Source organism: Aphelocoma coerulescens, chromosome 1, assembly GCF_041296385.1.
Source record: "Aphelocoma coerulescens isolate FSJ_1873_10779 chromosome 1, UR_Acoe_1.0, whole genome shotgun sequence".
Taxonomy (NCBI): Eukaryota; Metazoa; Chordata; class Aves; order Passeriformes; family Corvidae; genus Aphelocoma; species Aphelocoma coerulescens.
In genome coordinates this window covers 65608482-65630074 of record NC_091013.1, presented here as the reverse complement: position 1 = coordinate 65630074, position 21593 = coordinate 65608482, and the positions used below count along the sequence as shown (strand labels likewise).

Below are 21593 nucleotides of genomic sequence, written 5' to 3'. Positions count from 1 at the left end.
GCTTTAACAGGGCAAAAAGGATGTTTCCCAGATATTCAACAACATCTTGAGAAGACAAATTGGCACACGCAGCCCTACTGTGGAATACATTAGTGCCCATCCACATATCCTATTCATGCTTCTAAAAGGGTAGGTGCTTTAATTTGATTTTCATTAAAGAGCATTGCCTGGAACATGCTGGCATTGCAGTTGATCTACTTTCTCACTTTTAGTTTAAAAAAAAAGGATTTTCAGATTTTGTTCCAGATTTCTTACTTTATTTTTTTCATATTGACTTTTTTTCTGTGGAACTCTATACTTTTTAATGATCAAATTATTTCATTTGGATGTTATTTCTTCACCAAACTTCATGTTGAAATAATTATGTGCTGGTTGTTTTTGACTGCTCCCCATGTGATGTGTACTTCAGTTCTCACCATAAACTCTTGTGTAGCATTGTTGGTGACTGCTGAGGTTCATTTAGGCCTTCTTGCATTGCAGGAGTGACCAACAGTGGTGTCTGCAAATAACTGGAGTCAAACTGGACCACTGTGTGGTAGAACAGAGAGAAGCAAAAACGCATTAAAAGAGTAGTTGTGCCTGTGGGACAGACTTTTCCAATGCTTGTGGCCACAAGTGAACTTCAACTTTAAATTAATTCTGTAATTAATGTTACAACATTCAGCATTAATTTTTTTTTTTTTTTGTCTTTTTAACCTCAGGGAGTGAGTGCACAGCTCTAACCTGGTGGGTCCCAAGATAATGTGGCCAGGGAAGGGGAGTAGACTCCTGTGTGGAGAGCAGATCACTTGTAGTTGCATTCAGGAGTGCACAAGTGTGGGCCTAAACCCCTTGAGGTTCCTGTACCCTTGACTTTCGACAAAAGCACCTTCTGTTCAGTGAGCAGCTTTGGTTTACCAACCCTTGAAGTCTACTGTCTTCTGCTCAATTTTCTTTTGACTTTAGGATTTTGTTTATTTTTTTTTTCCTAAGGAAAGGAGAATATATGTCACTGGATTAAATAATTGATGTGGGAATAAGTGCATTTATTAGCTGATTAGCATGGAACAATGTGAACTCTCATAGCAGTTGTATGGTCACACTGGTAACAGCCATTGAAAGCCATGATATAAGCCTTTTAAAATAATGATTATTAAGAGAATGATTCTTTTTAAGTGTCTTTCTTGCTCTTGAGGTTGAAGAGTTGCATTTTTACCATTTGCTCCGTAGCCAGGAAAGTACTTAAGCACCATCTAAGGCTTGTGCATAACAAGTCTGCAGCCCCAAGGGTAAAATTCCCTTCAGCCAGCCTCCCTCTCCCAGGGGCAGACCCCAGCCAGGAGAAGTCTAAGCACAGGAGTCGTTTAAAATAGTTATTTCCTTCAGAAGTGACCACATTCCAGGACAGCTGAGTAAGGAAAAAGTAACCAAGAGAACTAAACAGTACCAGCGATTTCAAGAACAGTGAGCTTGTGATTGAGCATGGTGGCAAAGTTCTTGGTTGCTGGGACTAGAGGAGGTGGAGACCTGCTGCCTTCCTTGCAGGGCAGAGTTGTGGGAACCCTGGCAGGTGTCTGGGCTGAGCTGGGTCTTGCTCTTAGAAGTATAGTGATCTGTTGTGATTTAGCTTTAATTTTTAAACTCTTGACTTGTTTTATGTTACTAAATGCCAGCTTCTTCAGAAAGGAAACCTCTAAGGTAGTTAAATGCATTTTGATTTCATGTGTTCATTAAAATTCACCATTTATATAAACCTCAAAGTAGTAGTTTCAGGACAGCGATGATAATTCTCTCCATCATTATTACAAGCTCTTTTTAATTTCATATGTATATACAATCATTTTATTCCCTTTTCTCTGTCTTTGCTTTTTCAGTTTTTCACTCATTTTGATCTTGCACGTTGTGCATGTATCGCTACCATATGTCTGGGCTTTATTTAAAGATAAAAAATATTTTTGGATTATGTCCCAGATTTTCTTTGGCAGCTGTAGCAACCAAGAATATTAAGATGATAATGAAGCTTTTATGCATATATTCTTCTGACAGACATTTTACTGTAAATGACCTGAGTCAGTGGATGAATTTAAATGGCATCACTTAGATGCTTTTTTTGGAGAATCCTGCTGCATGCAGCAGCGTGTCTGTGGTCCTCAGGCTCCTTGTTCATGATGTCTTGACTAGCCCTCTGAAGCACTGCACTGGCTCAGAATTGCCATTTCTGGAATGTCTTGTTAAAAAGTAATTTGAATCCATCAGCAGAAGTCCAGAATCAGTCCTGCCCAGCCCTGATGCTGCTATCTGAGCAGCTGCTGCAGAACAGCGTGATGATGTCAAATGTGATGATGCCTTCCCTGCCTGTGTCCTGCTGAAACCGAAATCTGTGCCTACAGCCAGGGCAGAGCCCTGCACATCCAGCTTGCTGTGTGCCCACGGCGTGGGGCGTGTGTGCAGTCAGCTGTGGGACTGGGAAACAAGCACTTCATGTTAGACCCCACCATGTGAAAATGAGACTTGAGGACATGTTTTCATATGTATTTAATGCTGAATGAATTATTTATATTATGCAGATATAGATTCATATAATGCTATAGGAAATATAGGAAAGCAAAATCTGCTTAAAGGAAAGTGGCTGACTTGTGCCATTCCATGTTTGTTACATGACATCATGACATTACCTGGAGAGAAAAATAAATCACCTCCACCATGACTGCAAAAGAAATGGCCCAGGACTACTGTGGCTGTTGTACTTCTATTGGATGGAAAATTCCCTCTCCCCCTGTCAGTCCCTCACAGTGAAAGGTTGCTTTTTTGCAGCTTAATGTGAGCTCTGTTGGGTGGGAAGGATCTTCAATCAGAGCTCCCACCCAGTGTTTCCGGTCTCATACTCCAGTGGAACCGCCAGCTTGAGATAACAGTTCCTACCTTTTAGGCTTCGTTTTACTTGTTGCCTGCTTCCTTCCAGCTTCTCAGCTTCAGAAAACACACAGCATCTTTCTCTTTCTTTCATTTGTAAGTTATTTGACTTTGCTGCTGCATGAGGACTTGCTTTAGTAGCATCTTATTTTCTGTGTGCAGGCTTTGTGTATAGGATTTCAGATGAGTACAGTGTTTTGTGTACATAGCGAACCAGTTGTATTTTGGCCAGTTTTTTTCTCTGGTGTCAGCCTATTGCATTAGCCCAGAAATAACTTTGGTCCTTTGTAATTTAAAATATTTTCCCTCCAGGACAGTGACTGTTGAGGACTTAGTTTAGGGCACTTGCGCTGTTTCTCTCAAGTGACAAATTTAGAAGCTCCTTTGTGAATATATATCTATAAATCTATATGTCATGCCACATGCTATCTCCAACCTGCCCCAGCCTGTGTTGTGATGACCTTTTCATGTCACAGTACAGTTAAAGCTTTAATGGTATATTGGCTGAGGTTGCAGAATTCCCCTTGAGTTTGTCTAAGGATAAACTCAGGCTATACAAGTAGTGCAAAATCAGATCAGAATATATCTGTTTAAGACTTTGTGTCTCCCAGGCTTGATGCCTTCCAAATGTCCTGCCTGTGCTCCTCACTTTGTACCATCTTCTGCACTAACCATGCAAGAATGATTCCCTTTACGCAGAGATGCATCTCTGCTCTCAGTCTTGCCTGTTGCAACATTCACAATAAGTGTTTTGAAATACTTCGAGTCCATTGTTTCATTTTCTAGTTCTCTCCAGTATTCACTGTGTGGGGGCTTCTGTAGGTTGTAAGTTCATCCAAACAGAGAAGAACTCAGTATATTTTTCTGTTGTGGAAGTACATCAGCATAGAGCACTAATTGCTCATTAGAAGTGATTTTGAAACACATTTCTATCATTCCTGCCTGGTGGCTTTCCATGTAAGTGTGGGTGAAAAGGAGATGCTACCTATGACTGGGCAGCCTGTAAACTTCTTCCAGGCATATTCCAGGAGCCAAACCCAACTTCCCTTGCTTATGTGAACAGCCAAAGCTCCATAACCCACTTCCAGATAATGGAGCATTTGACTAAGAATGATTCTGTTGATACTTAATGTTTTTAAAAGTTATTGTGGTGGAAACAATGTAATTTGCTTTTATTCCAACCAAAATATTCATTAGCCAACTATTAAATATTTTCCTGGCTGCACTCCTAGGAGCATCTCTGCCTCATTTTCCTTGAAAATTAGTGTTCCTGTTAATGGAGTTGATGCCTCTATGGGAAACATCAGTGAATTTCTGTTGTCTGAAGAGTTAGAAATTCAACTTTGCAAATGCTTCCCCAAACTAAAACAAATAGGAGCTTGAGTGCCTGCATTTCCTTGAGGGTGGGAAGCTTCATTTGCCTGTTTGGAATAGCAATTCATTTTTCATTAAGCCAACTATTGTTGACAGCAGGTTGAAGTATGCAGCTCTGGTATGCTTGCAGAACACTACTGTTCTTTTAAATTGCAAGCTGGTGGTAAATTTGAGGGCCCACTCACAGCACAGATGGCATTTTGTATTTTTCTTCTTCTTTTTTTTTTTTTTGAAATTTCTTTTGGCCTAGTGATAGGAATTAATTGTGCAAAGGAAAAACGATGCTGATAAGCTCTGGATGATAATACACAGTTCTGATATAGTATAACCAGTTTATTGAAACAGAGAGTGCTTTCTGTCCCCTTGGACTTTACCACTTTCGCATGATTTCTGGCAGACTGCTGGAAGAAGTTCATTTTAAGTCCTTCTTGACTGTTGGATTTAATCTTTTTTTTTTTTTAATATGTTTCTGACAGTTTTGTTTCGGATTAACTTCAGCTTTAAAGAAATCAAGACTTTATAGAAATAGAGGATGATCTGAATTGCCTCCCCCCTCCCTCCCTTCCCTTCCAAGGGCGAGATGTGTGCTGGCTCCTGGCTATTGCAATGCATGTGCCATAACAGGATTGTAACTTGAGGAATGGGTACTTGTGTCCTGAACACAGCCATAGCCTCTGCAGAAGAGGAATTGAGCAGAACTCCTCCTAAACGGCAAAAAAAAAAAGATTTTGCAAAGCTACAGAAAGCTTAATCCTGTGTAGACTGCCTGGAGAGACTCTTCCTGCCTTCCTCATTAATACTCTAGAGCAACATCCTCTAGAAGAGGAGTGGGAGGAGATGGGTGGTCATGAGGTGTTACAGTTTTCTTGGATAAACTGAGGAGCTCAGAATTAAATCTGAAAAGGGAGGTTATTCTATTGTATGGGCTGTGCTTTCTCACAAATCCAAAAGGGTGAAGGAGCTCTGTTGGAGTGTTGCACACTCCCCATGGTCCTTCCACAGAGAGGAGGTGTAGTGCAAATTTACACGGAAATGTGTTTTGGCTTGGGAAGAGAGAGGTTTGCAATGAAAAATTCTGTCAGCCTTACCTGTGTGTCTGCTCCTAAGCTTTGGGATGAGGTCCTGCAGTTGGGTACAGCATTGTGGCTGGGAGCTGCCATCCATGTGTGGTGTCCCCTCTGACACATGCATTCCCTGTGCTACAAAGTTCCCTGTTGATAGAAAAGTGCCTGTTTATCTTTGTTCTTCTGTGTTTTGATGTTTTCTGTTTCTCTTCATTCTCCAGATATGAATCCCCAAATATTGCCTTACGTTGTGGAATTATGCTGAGAGAGTGTATCCGCCACGAACCCTTGGCCAAAATCATACTATTTTCAGAACAGTTCAGAGACTTTTTTAAATATGTGGAAATGTCAACATTTGATATTGCTTCTGATGCCTTTGCTACATTCAAGGTAAATTATTCAATACCTGCATCATAATTTGTGTCAAAAGCAGCACTCCATCAGAAGTCATCACTGAATGTTGTGTTGCTGGGTGGCTTTTTTATTGTTCAGTAAAGGATATAATTAACCCTTGGTCTGATTGTAGCAGGATTCACAACAGTGATCAAGTCTGCAAAGAATGTTTAGATAAATGTAAATCTGTATTTAATTAACATTCTTCACTCTGATAACCCACGGTCTTTTATGCTACCATTTAAAACTCAAATTAATCATGTATTACATACAGTTCTTGTAAAATGCATAACCTTCTTCTCTCCCTACCTTCCCCCAAGACAAACCTGCTGCCCATCATGACCACACCAGTAAATAGAAGGCATCATTTAAAACTAACATTTGAAATCATTGTAATTTTTGCTGTTCCTTCTGAGCTCAGCAGTCAAGTTTAGATTAATGCCAAGCCTGTTCATTATTTTACAGTGTATTCATAGTCTTACTTTTGTGATCCATGGTTCAGTGTAAGAACTGTAGTGCTAAAAAGCTAAGTTGGTGGAAGCACTGTACAGGGTTTGTGTAGAGTTTGTGTTGTATTAAAAACGAGGTTGGGTGAAGCTGCCAAATTTCTTGGAGTTTGTATGTGACCATCATCATTCCCACCAGGTGCTAGTATAGTCTTTGAGAAAAAAAAAAAAAAATCGGTCCCTGAAGACTTCACATACAGGGAAGATTAACTTATTTCTGAAAAACAATTTAAGGAAGCTGAGGGAAAATCTTTTTAGTTAAAGACTCTTCTAAATATAGATGTAACTCCTTTTTTTCTTATATCACTGAGCTCCTTGCTGTCATAGAAACACATTGTTTATTCTTTCCTTTCACAGCTAATTAGAAACATGATTAGACAGACCTCAGGAGTAATTGTAAGGAATGTTAGAACTCAGCTCAGTGATTCAACATACACTGAAACCTGGCTTTTTAATGGTGTTTACTAACCTACTGAATGGGATAAAGATTTGCATAATGGAGATAACGTTGCATTCTTCAGTAATGACTTGAGAAGGATTAGCAATTCAAATCACCCCTTAATCAATTGCAGCATCTTTCCCTTATTTTAAGTTTCTCTGTTGTGGTGTCCATTAGGTAAAGGTTATGAAATTCAAAGTAGCACAGAAACACAGACAAGATAAAAAATTCAACATAACAGAGATATTTAAATCTTTTGTTTCTGGCATTTTACCCTGTGCTCAGAAGAGTATTTGTCTCTGGTCAGAAAAACTGCTCCTGGACTCAGTTCCCAGCTTGACAGAACAGATTTGCATCTTCTCCCCAGGTCCTGCTTTGAGCCCGACAGCAGAGTGTGCTGGCGGTGATGGACAGTCTTCACCCCAGCCAGGAGGAAGGATGGGGACAGGGGGCAGTTAATCTGTGGCAGGGACTGTAGGCTGCTACAACCCCCCCCAAAAAAGAGGGGTTGATGTTGTTTGCAGATCTACAGCTGTAGAATATACTTCTGTCCCCTGTGAACTGAGTGTATTTTTAGCAGGATTTAAAAATAGAAGTCTACATCCTCACATGTACTGGAAAGAGTGGAGTATGAGGGCAGTTCATCCTCAGACAAAGGACAGAAATCGCCTTTTAAAATGCTTGGGGGAAATGTATTTAGTTTTAATTTTAGTTTTTTTGAAATTGCCTCTTAGCACCTGGTACATGGTCAGTTCTGGAAATAAACCAGCTGCTCATCTCATCTCCTGTTTGTCTGTTACCCTGAATAGCTGGAACAGCAAGAAGTGATGTGGAAGCAATTGAATCATGAAATATGGAGCTACCTCATTTCTAATACAGGAAAAATAAGTGCTGTGTTTGCTTGCTGGCTGGATTACTGAACTCATGCTTTTGGTTCTGTTGCCCCCATGTTTGGTTTGTAGTTGCCACCAGGGTGTCTGGTTCAGAGCTGAAAGCCTCGGATAGTCTGTGCACCAGAGGAGGGCTCAATTAAATATACATTAAAGTCTGAGGATATTTATAATAGGGAAGTACTGGAATTTTTTATGATCTGGAGATGTACTTCTTAATTAAAGTTACCCAGGTGCATTGCAGAGAGGAAACAGAGCTGTAAAAAATGCAGAGGAAAAGGGCTTGTATTTCAAGGTATAAGCTGGCTGTGGAGGGTGCAAGCAGCAGTTGGAACGTGCTGGCTGAATGCTGCTGCTCCACGCTTCCTCGTCATTTCCTATGAAAAACTCATTTTGGATTATATTTCATTTGTGCCCCCTGTTGAAGGATGTTGTAGTTGCCTCTAAGCGCCCTGCATAGAAGCTCCTGAATCACGTGTTTCACTCAGCCTTTAAAACTGCTGTCACTGCAGTCCTGCTAAATGAAGGGATGTATTTAAAACAGGCACTGGATTTTGTAGCACTCTGCTTTCCTCTTATAATTGATGGTAAAAATAAATTAAAGGATTAGTATGTAAGGGATTTCTTTTATTTGTGAGGATGTGTCTGTGCATCTGCTTGAGTTCCTCATCAGCTTCAGTCTCTGCCTGGGTAGGGAAAGCATGAAAAAGATTATGAAAAGGAGCAGAAACTGATTAACTGAAAAATAGCAACTTGAATGGACTTCATCAGGCATTTATTGTGATCAATGTTGTGTTTTAAAAGAAGCAGTGAGATGAAAATCATACTTAAATGCCTCACACTGGCCACTCCATTTCATAGCTATTCATCCAGTAAAAAGACTCAATTTCTTGTGGAGCTGAAAATTTACATGTCTGTCACTGAGCACCAGCATCCCCATTCTGTGGGAGAGGTTTTTTAAATTTGAATTAGTTGGCCTTTTAGAATGGGAGGCAGCCTGTCCAGCTGTCTGAAAGGTCTGATACTGCTTTGTGTCAGAAAGCCAACCTTAGGCAGAAAAAGCTCTACAGAAGGGACTCATCCCACTTACCTGAGACTCTTTCCCGGGAAAGGAGTGGAGGTGGAGGGAGCCTGGATGGCTTAGCTTAGGTTGGTGCCTAGGCTTCATTATTAAATAGCTAAATGTATATAGAGTGGTTGAATTTGAGTATTCCTTGTCATATTCTTGGAGGTGAACAAGAGCAGTTCAGGCTTAGTGTCATTCCCAGCATGTAGATCACTTTTGGCTTGGAGACCACAGCTCATCCTCCATAAAGGATTAATTTACTTTATTTTATTTCCTCATCCCTGTTTAATGTGAGTACTGTGCACTAGGACCTGTCAATAACAAGAAAAGGTGGGAGAGAAACAGGAATAAAGAGTACTAGAATAGTTCTATATTGATTCTGTTAGCATTACATTAACTGAGTTCTCCCTGAAGTCCTACTAAAAACAAAATGAATGTAGTGTTGTCTGTAGAAATCATGTTGTAAATGCTTCTGGTGAAAAGTGCTGAAATACATTTGGGAATCAAGGGACAATCAAAGGAGCTTGCTCTCTCAGGTAACCTTTCTCTGTTCTTCCTCAGGACCTGTTAACACGACACAAATTGTTGGTGGCAGAATTTCTGGAACAAAATTATGATGTAGTAAGTATCAATGCTGAAAGACACTAAAAAAATCTATTTATGCTTGGCTGGAAAAAAATGCACAGGGGGTTTTGTGCTCTGCATCAACTCCTCACACAGGGCTGCAAAACCAATCACTGCTTTGTATTGGAGCAGAATCCACGCCTGGCATGTGAAATGCAGGTACCCCCTCTGCACACACCTGGGACACCCAGCAAGGTTTCAGGAGAACTCATAGTTTAAAAGCAAGTTTTATTCCTTGCTGTGTCCATCGGATCTCCTCATGTGTGAATGGAACTGAAACTTCACATGTAAACAGATCATGGGGGGAAACTTGTGCATAGTTTTAAACAGTTTTGTGACACCCCCGTACTGATAGGGCCATTCTGGTGTTATTTATTGTACTTTGGGACAGAGAAGAAGAGTTACTGAAAAATGTTTTAGCATTACTACATGTACCTAAATGAGGGACTGAGGTCTGAGTATTCCTATTATCTTCCTAAGGTGATTAGTCCCTTGGTTAGCTGCTGTTTTTCACTTGATTTTTTGGCTCCATTTTGGACCAAATATGGGTCAGAAAAATTCCATTGGATTAAACTAAAATTGGACCGATACAGATCATGGAATTAGACTGTGGGTTATGTTTTCATGTTACCTGAGGTATTCTTTATTTCATTGCCAAAATGAAAAGACAAATTTCTTTCATTCTGGTTACCATGAAGGTAATAAAGAGCAGGCTTATTATTGCTGAGTCACAAATGCAGCTTAGCTGGAGCAAAACAAGTGCCTCTGCTAATCTTTTCTCTTAATACTGAAGCACTGCGCTGGAACAGTCCCCATTCTACATTTATTTAACATTTAAAATTTTTAAGTATTAATTGCCTAAGCAAGGTTTGGGGTATTTTTTGGTGACTATTGGACAGCAGTGTTGATTTTTCCTGCTTGTTTGGTAGATGGTTTGAACATATTGCAGCCTTCTCTCTCAGTCTGCTTGACCACAAGGTTCCCTTGGTCCATCCCTGCAAAATCCAGCACACACTTTGCTCCTAATGACCCTTGCTGGGCAAACAGCTTTAATGAGTGAGGGTGCTGAAGGCAGGCGAGGTGGCACCTCACAAAAGGAGCATTTGGGATGCACCATCATCATTTTGGGGTGTTGTGTTAAGTCACACAGCCAGGCATGACCATGATATGAGTGAGTGGATGTTATGTGCTGGAACCATGTGTCCTTGCAGCAGAGTCACCCTTCTGTAGGAGAAGGCTGTCCAGGCACTGGCTTACTTCTGTCCCAGTTGGCTCACACTGGCCCCTGTTCCATCCAGTCCATATGTGGTATTCTCCCTCTGCAGCACTTGGAAGAGGAGTGTTCCTGGGCGTTAATTCACTGCATGATAACCAACCAAGAGAAAAGGCCACAAGAGCTGGGCCTGGCATTGCAGTGAAGTGTTAGAGGGTGGCACTGCTGCAGCCTCTGCTGCTCCTCTGAGGTGAGAAGGACCAAGAGAAGGAAGGATGCACGTGAATCTGATGCATTTGTGTTTTCTTGTTACTCTAGATCTTTGAGGATTATGAAAAACTCCTTCATTCTGAGAATTACGTAACAAAGAGACAATCTTTGAAGGTAAAATCTCTCAGCACTTTCCTCCTAAATTTGTACTCTGTGTTATGCAGAATATCAAGGTGCATGTATGGTGATGGAGCAGCCATTTTTCTATCAAAAGAAGAACTAAGGGCTTGTGATGCTCTTCCTGAAATGCACAGGAGCTCACTGTGTCTTTTCTTTCCTGGACCTCTGGTGAAGCATTGGGCCATTTCTGTGGAACAAGCACTATCACTTTTCCTCTGAGCTCAGATCTATACTTTGGTTCAGAACATGGGTTACAATGAACTTGGGAGTAACATGGCAGTCTCTGTCTGGTGCACCAAGTGTGACATGGCCTGCACATGGAAGCAGAGGGGAGTGTGAATGTAACCTGGGAATGAAATGAAGGTGTCTGTGTGGGACAGCTGCACTACACTTGCTTCTGTCCTAACTGCTCACACCAGCTCCTATTACACCCAGCCCATACACAGGATCCCTCTCTATAGTATTTAGAAGATGAGCATTATTGGGCATTAAGTAACCCACTGCATGATAAGAAGTCTAGTTCCTTTTTTTTTGTTTAAAGGTAGTGACATTGAAACCTCTTAAGCAAACATTGAAATAGGCTGCTGCTTTCTTTGTATTCAAAAATGATGTGGTGAATTGAAAAAAAATGTGTTTTTTTCTAATTGTGCTTAAAGCTTCTGGGTGAACTGATTCTAGACCGACACAACTTTGCCATCATGACGAAATACATCAGCAAACCAGAAAACCTGAAGCTGATGATGAACTTGTTGCGAGATAAAAGCCCCAACATTCAGTTTGAAGCATTCCATGTGTTCAAGGTGAGCCAGTATGAGTTGTAGAGGTGTCAGACTTTCTCTTCTCCTCCTAAAAGTGTCTTTCAGTCTGGACAAGAAGTCCAAAAAAGTAAGGCAAAAGTTGGGGTTTACAGTCACTTCTAGTATTTGAGAATGTCATAGTTGAAAACCTTTCTATCACTCACCCTCTGATATCTGTTTGCCTGCCTTTAGGTGAGACCTAAAGCAGCATCTTTTTGGTTTGAGCTGGGGGTAGTCAGTCAAGTAGCCATGAGCTACAGGTAACAAATTATACATTTCTAGGTAGTATCCAGGGGACCTTCTCCCAGCTCCTGGATCATTTTACCATGTGATTCTGGGTAAAGATAAAAAAAAAAGGTCTTAAAACTCTACATTAAGATTAAAAGTAGATGGTGCTGGTGCTGGCTATCAGGGCAAACACAGTTTGCTTCTAAAGGTATTTAAAAGGCTTGGTAAATCTGAGCTTGAAATGAGTTTAATCCTTCCATCATTTTGTGGTGACATTAATGCAGTGTTAAACAATTACCAGACCCAACCAGTGTCCCTTTTTTCATGATGATTAATGTTAATAAGTTAGAAGTTTACCATTTTCTTATCAAAAGAGTTCTCTGCTCTGGGACAGAGGGTGAGTCAGATGGTTATGCAAAACTAACTCTTAATTTGGAATGAACATGTTAATTTCAAACTATAAATAGAGTTGTTAATGATTATCAGAAGAAGAATTTTGAGCCTCTAAGGATATCCCTTCCCTAAGCTGGCTAAGAAAAATACCAGATAACACCAAATGACTGTGGAAAGAGGTTACATCACCCTCCACAAATTCAGGGTGTTTCGTTGAGTTTTATACTTATGCCATTTCTGATTTGGAAAAAAAGCTTTCAGATCTTCAGTGTGGAGACTTAGAGAATGTGCAGCTTCTCCAAAAAACTTTTAGTTTTCTAAAAGGAAAAAAAAGCTTCAAGGAGGATTTTAAAAAAATTCCTTTTGTGAAATAAGTAGCTTGGTAAGCTGTTCCCTTGCTGACTTCCTCCAGTCAACTAAACCACTGTGAGTAACTTGTACTCCTCCTCCTTATCTCCTCCTCCTTATCAGGAGGTGTGTGGCTCCAAGATAAGTGAGCAGTCTGGCTCCAGACACTTGCAGCCTTTGAGATGCCAATGGGGAGAAGGTATCAAAGGATTGGTCTTTCTTAGCCAGTCTGTGAATAAAAGCAAGATTTTTATTTATGAAAGGAGTGAGTTGCTATTCCTGAATTAATGATAGGCATGGACCAGGCCTTGGGAATTGCTGATTTCACTTATTTTAGGAGGCATTCAAGAGGACTTGGAATAAAGTGAAAGGATTCCAGTGTGCAACCATGGCACACATTGCTGTTCCCCCCATTCTGCCTTCCCATTCCTCCTTTCCAATATGTTGCATTCCCATTTCCAGTTAGAGTGGGGATATTGCAGGCTCATCCTTGCTTGACCACTTGCAGTTGCTGCCATGTGGACATAATGCTTGGACCTTGGAGTGCCAGCAAAACAAACCATGAGCAACAGTGGTGTTGTATCTCTTGAGTTCAAAGGGTCAAACTTTGTCCTCAGATACCTCCATAAAATTCTGGTGGTCTTTTCCAGTGGTACCAGTCAGCAGCATTTCAGCAGGGCCAAGGCATTCCCATGGCATTTCTCACACTGCCTCACACACACAGTGCTCAGTGGGGGGGGGAGCTGCAGACTCAGAGCAGAACCTGATCAGCTGGAAATTGCTTGTTCACAAGCACCAGCAGGACACTATAGAGTAACTGTAGAGGTGCAGCAGCTCCCCTTTTAGGATCCTCCTCACTGAGGATCTGGGTTCCCTGGATGTAGCAGCCTCCAGGTCCTCACCAGGGGGTGGGCCATTACAGGGTATGTTACAGAAAATTACACTGCGAATTAGCTTTGTAGAGAGGGTCAGAGAAGCTCTTTTCCCTCTGATTTCACTTCTTAAATTGAGTTCTAACTTCTTGAGAACCAATGAAATCTTTAAGTATTTAAGAGACTGGCTGTTTGTGCCTGTTCTGCAGTGTCCCTGTCTCCTGTTGCTGGGTTTGTGTCCCTCAGCCTGGTTCTCTTGTCAGCTGTAATAATTCCATGTTAATGTAACTGGGAGAGGAATCTTGTCCTCAGCTTCTAATCTCATAAATTTTAAACTGTGCCTGCATTTTTAAATTATGCTTGCAAAATACCTATGCAGTCCTGGATGAAATTACAGTAGGCTAACCACAGTGATTTGGAATCAAAGCTCTGCAGAGAAGTGGATACTTGCTGCTCTGTCTGAGCTGCCAAAAGATTTGGGTTTAAATTACCTGATTTAGATGTTTCACCAGTTAGACACAGTTGAAATGTTTTTGCTTTGTAAGCATCCAGATTCCAACACTCCCATGCCCCAGCTGACCCAAAAAAAAGGCTTATGACACTTACTCCCTGAGGCAATTCCTAATTATTGCAGATTTGAAACTGTAAAATAGAGATTAAAGTGATGAGCTCTTGTAGTGCAAATTTATTTTGCAGGAACATTTTGTGGTTGAAAATGCCAATATCCCCAAGATCTGAGAACATTTCATTCATCCAACCTACTGTGAGTGGGAAAATGAAGACAGAGTGCCCACTTGCAGTGCCTCTTTCCATTCTCCATTTAGGAGATGGTTGATCTTCCTCCTAACTCCAGCCCCTCCTCTTCCTTTTGACTGAAAAAAACGGACCTTCCACCTTGCAGCACCATCCTAAAGGTCTGCAGCTGCTTTGTAAAACTGGATGTCCCAGACAACGGTATGCAAAAGGATTACCCAGTATTTAATCACGAGGAAAAGCTACCACACCTCACCCCTTCCCTCCTCCTTCATAAATAATCCAAGGGGATCAGTTAGAGTTGTAGGCTTGGAGAGTCACCGGTTTTTCTCTGCAGTGATTTCAGTGGATAGATGTCAGTCCTGAGTGCACACACTTTGGGGATCAAATATTGGGAAGGGCTCTCCAGCTCCTGTGACGGGTTTGTGATGTGTTTCATTAGTGGAGCCTACTTTGAGTTTGCGTGTCTGTAGGGGAGGCTGTATCTTTCAGATGTATGTGAACATGGTGCAGGTATTCCTTTGATCTCACATATTCACAAACAAAGGGTAGAAACAGCTCTCCTGGATTTCACTTAAACAATTTGCTGATTTTGAGGAAAACACCCTGTAGCAGTGAGCTGGGATTATGCAACTTTCTTGTTCTTAAGGACGCATTTAGCAAGAGATATTTTACAGTTTAAATCTAAAAATAGAATGGGTACACTGTGTTTTGTGACCTCAGTTTCATTTTTCCATTCTCTTTCATGCATATTACGAGCTACCTCCTGCAGCTTGCTCTGCAAATGGCCTCACATAATTTGACCATAGTGACAGCTCTTGGTATGAAGCTGAGGCTGTGTTTGTGGGGATGTGTCCTCTCTGTTTCTCAGCTGGATACTCTAAAGGGCAGGGATTATTATGTGAAGCATTGTGCTATAAGCAGCATGAACAGTGTGTGTTCTGTGTGCGCAGTGTCCTGACAGCAACACTGTGCATGACCCCAGGGTAAGTCTTAAAATATTCAGTCCAGGGCATCCAACCTCTGTAATCACTTTTGCTCTGCTGTTGTCCCAGAGGGTGGTAATGCCTGGCTATTAATTTCAAGGAAATAAGGTCAAATTCTCTAATTAAGTAATTTTGATGTTTGTTTAAAGAAATACATTAGGACTTTTAATGGAGAAGGTAGCAACAGTTGCAACAGTTTGAACAACTTTTGAAGCTTCAGAGTTGCTTTTCATTCCAGGCCTTTTGCAAATACTCATGAAATGGAGCTGTCTCTGTGTTGAGACAGCAATATTTAAAATTTTTATATGGGTACTGTCTTTATTTTGGGACTCTGTCTCTCTCATCTATCTGAATTTAGTGCTCTAGAACATACATCCTTTCATAATAAAACCACAGGTGAAACAAAGTTCTCTGTGGTTTGATCCAACTTCATTTTAGTTGAAATGTTCTAGATAGCATTAATAATGTTTCTGTTTTTAGGGATTGATCTCCTTCTCTATGACAATACAGACTTCTGAATGAGGGGGACTCTTCCTAACATAAAGTCTTGTGGTGGTCCTACTCCTGGGCTCTGTGAAACTGGTCAGTTGATACTGGCAGAATTGATTTTGTTTGCTTAGCCAAAGCATTGAATAACATTTCAGGAATTTTCTGGTCCTTGAACATTCTCTCTTTACGAGTCCCTGTTGACACTGAGCAAGACTGGCAGTTGAGGTGATCTTTGTTTGAATGTTCACTTTGCCAGTTTTGCAAGGGGAAGATTGTAATCTATAAATAATTGAGCAGGAAGATAAACAGGATGTGATGGCTTCTATTAAACTAAGTTCTTTGTTATTTGCTATGGCAATACCAGTGGTAGGACCAATATGAAATGCTGTTTACTAGGTTTACCACCAACCTTCCAGTTCTGTTTGCAGAGCAGAGACCTTTTACAAGAAGAATCATTTAGATTTCTTCATTTTGAGAGTCACCCTTCAGACAAATATTAGGAAGACCTAATATTCATTGAAGGAAGATGTTCAGCACTTCAAGGTCAGGCCTTTGATAGCTTCCGTTTGCATTGTCATCAGATGATTTCTGAACATGTGGGACCTGACTGTGTATTTAATGGTTTCTTCTCCTCGTCACCAAGGGGGAACTGAACTGCAAAATAAAAATTTCTTAGGAAGATCTGTAAATCCCTGTCTGTAGGCTTATATTGTGCGTTTTCCCCAAGGCAGTTCATCCAGATGACTAGGGGCTTATCATAGTCCAAATCCTGGAAGTATCCAGCTTCCATCAGCATGATCACCTGCTGTAGGTCAGCACATAGAGAGCTGCTTCCTGGGGCTGCTCCAGCTCAGAGCATGAAGTGTTGCAGCCTCATCCAGAGCCAAACATCCTTCTGCTCCTGAATCTTGTGTGAGATCTCAAGATTCATGTTTGCTAGATAAAGCACAGACTGGAAAGCTTTAAAGTACCTTCAGTAGTGATTTACCTCCCCAAACCCTTTTTTTCCCAGACTTAGGGGAACCAGTGCATCAACAACAGTGTATCAAAGTTACTTGCAAAGGAGGAGATGCTGCTCTCAGATGCAGCAACTGTTGAGAGTCCCTCAAGTGTGGTGAGAGCTGTGAACTGGCCATCCTACCCACAGGCAGATGTGGCCCTGGTATGAGGCTGCCCTGTGAGTACTTTGGGCATCGTGTAGGAAGGTGGCTGCTCAGAGGGGATCCTTGGGAGTGGAGGCTGTTAGTGCTGCACTTGGGAAGTTTTAGGTGGCAAGTGGGAATAAAAAGGAATTATTTAGGATGATAGCTCAGGGTAATTAGGGAAGGGCAAGGTGGAGGCTGGTGTGAATAGCTGGAGATAGTGTACTGTCACTGGGACCATGGTCTGGCCACTAGATCAAGGAAAACTATAATACACTTGGGGAGTGTTCAGCCAACATGGCAGAGATTGCAGCTCTTTCTGCAGAGCAGAGAGCAAAGTACCTTGTGGCAGGGACTCCTAGGAGCAGCCTGAGGAGGAGGGATCCAGAGGAGACAAAAGCATAGACAGAGATTAAGACTATTCTGGCATCAGGATGCCAAGGTTTAAGAGAAGATGCTTTGCCTCACCTTTGTGAAATAAAAAAGTACTTTTGGCTTCCTGTTTGGGCAGAAGTACTCACTGGGGTGCTGTTGGTGTGTGTTGAACCCCACTCCTTCCACACATTCCCCTGATGTGGCACTTTCCCCACCACTTGTATAACATCCTCTGATTTTGGAGCATGAAGCCTAATGGTGGGTCCAGTCTGAACCCTGCCCCATGCTTTGCCAGGCGTTGTCTTAGGGACAAGAGGCTGTAGCACAGCCCCCCAGGACAGAGCTGTGTGATCCTCATCAGGTAGCACAGCTCCACCCTGAGCAGCTGGATGTAGCCCAGGTTTTCCTGTGGGCACAACCTCAGTGGAGACAAAGGGACCTGCAGAAGAGCCCCAGATCAGGAGCCAGCGGTGGTGCCGCCTATGCTCGGCAGGACAACATTCTGTACTGTCAGCAGATGTTTGTTTTCATTTTGGTTTGGATAGGCTTGGAGGGAAACTGGACACTTTCCAGTTCTGTCCATCCTTAATTTCTTCTCATCGGGTAGAGAATAACTGGAGTTATTTCTGTCGTTGCACAAGCGCTCAGGCGGTGTTTGTTGACCAGCCATGGTAACCTCGGTGCGAGCCAGATGTGGGAGCTGCTCCCAGGGTGGTCAGGGTGCGCTGCACGTGGGTTCCTGCCACGAGTGCTGTGCCCCCTCTGCCCCTCCTAGTCGACATCCCCAGAACCCCATCTCTGTGGCATCCCGAGGTCCCTGAAAAGAGCCTTTCACCACTGGCCTTTGCAACCAGCCTTAGGTTTGCACTTAACCCAGAGAAAATGTTAAAGAAACAGTGTTGTGGCATGAGGGGCCATGTTCAGAGCTGTAAAACCACAGCTTTAGTGATTACAGGAGGAAAAGTCAGAGCATGGGTAGATTTATCCTTAAAACCTACTATTGAAGAAGGCCAGTAAGCCCACACTGCTGGGCTGGCTGTGCCAGGTGCGTATCTGTGTCTCACATCACCTTCCTGCATTGCCACTTTCCTCTGGTCAGCAAGCTCTGCAAAGGTGCTGGGCACACAACTCTCCTGCTCCTGCTGCTGTAAATTTCCATGCTCCCATGAATGGATTAGGCAGAGGGAAGTGAGGCCTCTGACATATTTTTCCAAACCAAAACAAAGCTGGCAAGTCTAATTTTAGGCCTGGTTTAATATGGAAATGATATTGATACTGACACAAAGCTTTTCCATTCTCCTGATAATTAATTTCTGTGTATTTGTCTTGCGGGTGGGAAGAGGCTGAGAATTGATAGCTCCCTCTCAACAGCTGGGTTTACAATCAAAAGTTTTTATCAACAAAGAGCAAAATTAAAGGGAAGTGATACCACACATGGGCATAGTTTCGCTTCCAATTTGCTCTTGGACCAATATGTTTGAACTCCTCTCTCTCTGCCTTGGAAGGAGGTGAGTAGCAGTAGAGTGTCGGCCTGCTAGCCTTCAGCTGCCCTGTTAGAAAGTAACTTATGGGGATGTTGTGACTGATGTTCTGCTGTCTCTCTCTGTGTTCCCACCCCCTTGCTGTCTCTCTGTGCCTGATTTTGTTTGCATGTTAGGTTTTTGTGGCCAGTCCAAACAAAACACAGCCTATTGTGGAGATCCTGTTGAAAAACCAACCCAAGCTAATTGAGTTTCTGAGCAATTTCCAGAAAGAAAGGACGGATGACGAACAATTCACTGATGAGAAGAACTACCTGATTAAGCAAATCCGAGACTTGAAAAAGCCAATGGCATGAAGAACACCTCTTGTTTTCCACTGTAGGCATTAATCTCAGTTGTTAAGTTCCTCTGTGTCCCTTAAACACCACAATAGTGCTTGAGAAGGCACAGCAAGTGCCTGGTTTTTATTTTGTCTTTGTTACTAGATGTCAAGAGTATAGGGGTTTTACATGAGAACTAAAAAACCCAAAAATCTAGAATAATATATTATTTTTAATCAAGACTATAATTATTTATGTCAGTTTAGAATCTCTCTGTAATAGACGCTGGTTTGACAGATTTTTTTTTTGTGCTCAAGAAGAATGAACCTCTTTGCTAAACTTTATCAGCAAACTCAAGCTCTGGCAAGTGCACAGAGCAGGTCTTCTGAGGACTGTGACTGTTCCTTTGCACCTGTAGTTGTGACTTGGTTCTAGCGCTGCACACACACACAAGACTGTGAAAGAGTACATTGGTCTCTGGAGTTAGCTGCACTTACAGGTCAGGTTCTTTAGTCAAAACTACAGAAGATGAAAAAGCAGCAAAGGTCACATTTTTGCTTCATTTTGTGTTCTTTCATAATTTTTTCCCCCTAGATCAGAGGTTTTCTATTCAATGCTAGGGAACAGATGGATATATCAGCCATCTGAGCTGTTTCTGCCTAACTCCCATTTCCCTGTATGTCATCTATCTTGTGCTAGAGCACAGGCTTTTCCTACCAGCTCCCAAGCAGTCCCATGAGGAGCAGCCCCACATACACGGTGCTCACATGCCTCGTAATGGGAAAAGGCAAGGGCAACCCCCCCTCCATCAAAGGCCATGCTGTATTGCCGATAAAGTGATCCCACACCTATGGAAACTGTCCATAGTCAAGAATATTGGGTGATAGCCAGAGCTACTTGGCTGAATTGTGACAAGGGCTGAGCCTCAGCACTGAGGAGGGTCCTTAGTGTCCTTCCATCTGAATTCCAGTCCTGGCTGTGCGACCTGGGGCTGAGCTGAGTTCAGCAAGGGAATCATGAAAAAGCCTCTGCCAGATCTGCTGCATGGGCTGACGTCCCTGAGCCTGCAGGTGCTGTCATGACTGAGAGCATTTACTGTATACCAAGGCCGGGAGGCCCCTGGGCAGCCCCAGGCACCAAAGGCCATCCGTAGTCGGGCATTTTCTGTCCTTGTTCATCCTGGCATGAATTCAGGTTCTGTGTTAAAGTTGTAGAAGAGGAGGTTGTTGCACCATTTATGTTGTAAGTTTAATAAGCTCTATGGTACAGACAGTGTTTTCCTTGTGTGTTTGAAGAGTTTTTGGGGTCTTTTGTTTTCTAACAGGAAAATGTTATTCTGATGCTTTGTTAGGAAGTGGAGTTTGAGAGCAGGGAGTGGAAATTTCTTGAATTTTTGTGGACAGCCTAAGTTCTGAGCTTTCCTATTTGCTGTAAGAAAGTTCTCTAGCTAAAACTCTAGCTAATGCTTCAGGTAATAGGTGACACTGAATTGTAAAAACAGAACAAACCCTTTTCTTTCATTGAACTGTTGTATATTGAGGTGACTGATACTTTAATTTATGTGCTTTAGAAAAGGGAAGAAACAGAACAGATTGTGGTCTCATGTTTTTTTCAGATGTCAGATACACACAACAAATGTACATCTTAGTTGCCTGGAATTTTAAAAAAATTATTTACAAGCTATTAAAGGCATGATTACTGATCACCCTTTATTTCTGTCTCTGGGTTTTATTTTCCTCTTGACTTTCTGGATAGCCAGACTCTATACAGTGCTAAATTCCTTCTCTCCTTTGCCAACTGGTTTCAGCAGATGGAGAGGGATCTGCTGCCTTTGGAGCTAATGCTCTCTGAAACATCACCTCTGCAGCCCTGGCAGCCCCAGCCCAGCTTAGCCTGGCCATGAGCCTCACCCCCACCCTGCAGGTGGTGTTTGCTGGCAGTGGTCACTTGCAGGTCAATAAGGGACCATCTCTGGAATCACAGTCCTCAGAGCCCGTCATTTAAGTCTGATCCTCTGATATTTGGAGCTGAATCCGAAGGGCACTTGCCTGTGCTCTGAGCTCCTGGGGTGCGGCTGGTCTCCAGGGCTGGATTAACACAGAGACACATGTCCATTGCCTCAGCCTCTGGAGGCACATGAGAACACTGGGCTTCCAGCCTGTGCTAGGAGAAAGTGTCTAATGGTGTGTTGCTGGGGAAGGCCTGCCCTTGACAAAGTGAGCGTGACCCATACAGAGGTGCCCAGAGACTCTGTGAGGGGTCATGCTGTGAGTGCTTTGTCTGCATGGTCTGGACACAGAGGAGCACTTGAAGAGATCCAAACCTGGCAGTAACACGAGCAGCAAGGTTACACCCTGGTGTCTGCGTAGGCAGACCTGTGTCAGGCCAACAGGGAAGAGCGATGGATCCCATCCCTGTGAAGGAAACCTTTTCCAGGGCAAGAAGTCGTTGGACCACGTGAGAAAGTAAGTGGTAAGGAGGGCTTATGAAAAAGGGGATGTGTGTGTGTGTCTGCAGCAGGGGGGGCGGGGGGGAGAAGTGGTCTTACACATAAAATG

General features: G+C 42.4%; 1 protein-coding gene across 2 annotated transcripts in view; it reads left to right on the top strand.

Annotated features, from left to right (window-relative positions):
• CAB39L (calcium binding protein 39 like) overlaps positions 1–20747 on the top strand; it is a 44371-nt gene extending 23624 nt beyond the window's left edge. For both annotated transcript variants that reach the window (XM_069010888.1, XM_069010897.1), the window contains 6 exons: positions 11–129; positions 5552–5720; positions 9186–9245; positions 10780–10845; positions 11508–11651; positions 18892–20747. In XM_069010888.1, coding sequence (XP_068866989.1) covers positions 11–129; positions 5552–5720; positions 9186–9245; positions 10780–10845; positions 11508–11651; positions 18892–19071 — 738 coding nt within the window. In that variant the 3' untranslated portion in view covers positions 19072–20747. The remainder of the gene's footprint in view (positions 1–10; positions 130–5551; positions 5721–9185; positions 9246–10779; positions 10846–11507; positions 11652–18891) is intronic.
• Positions 20748–21593: the final 846 nt, after the last annotated feature.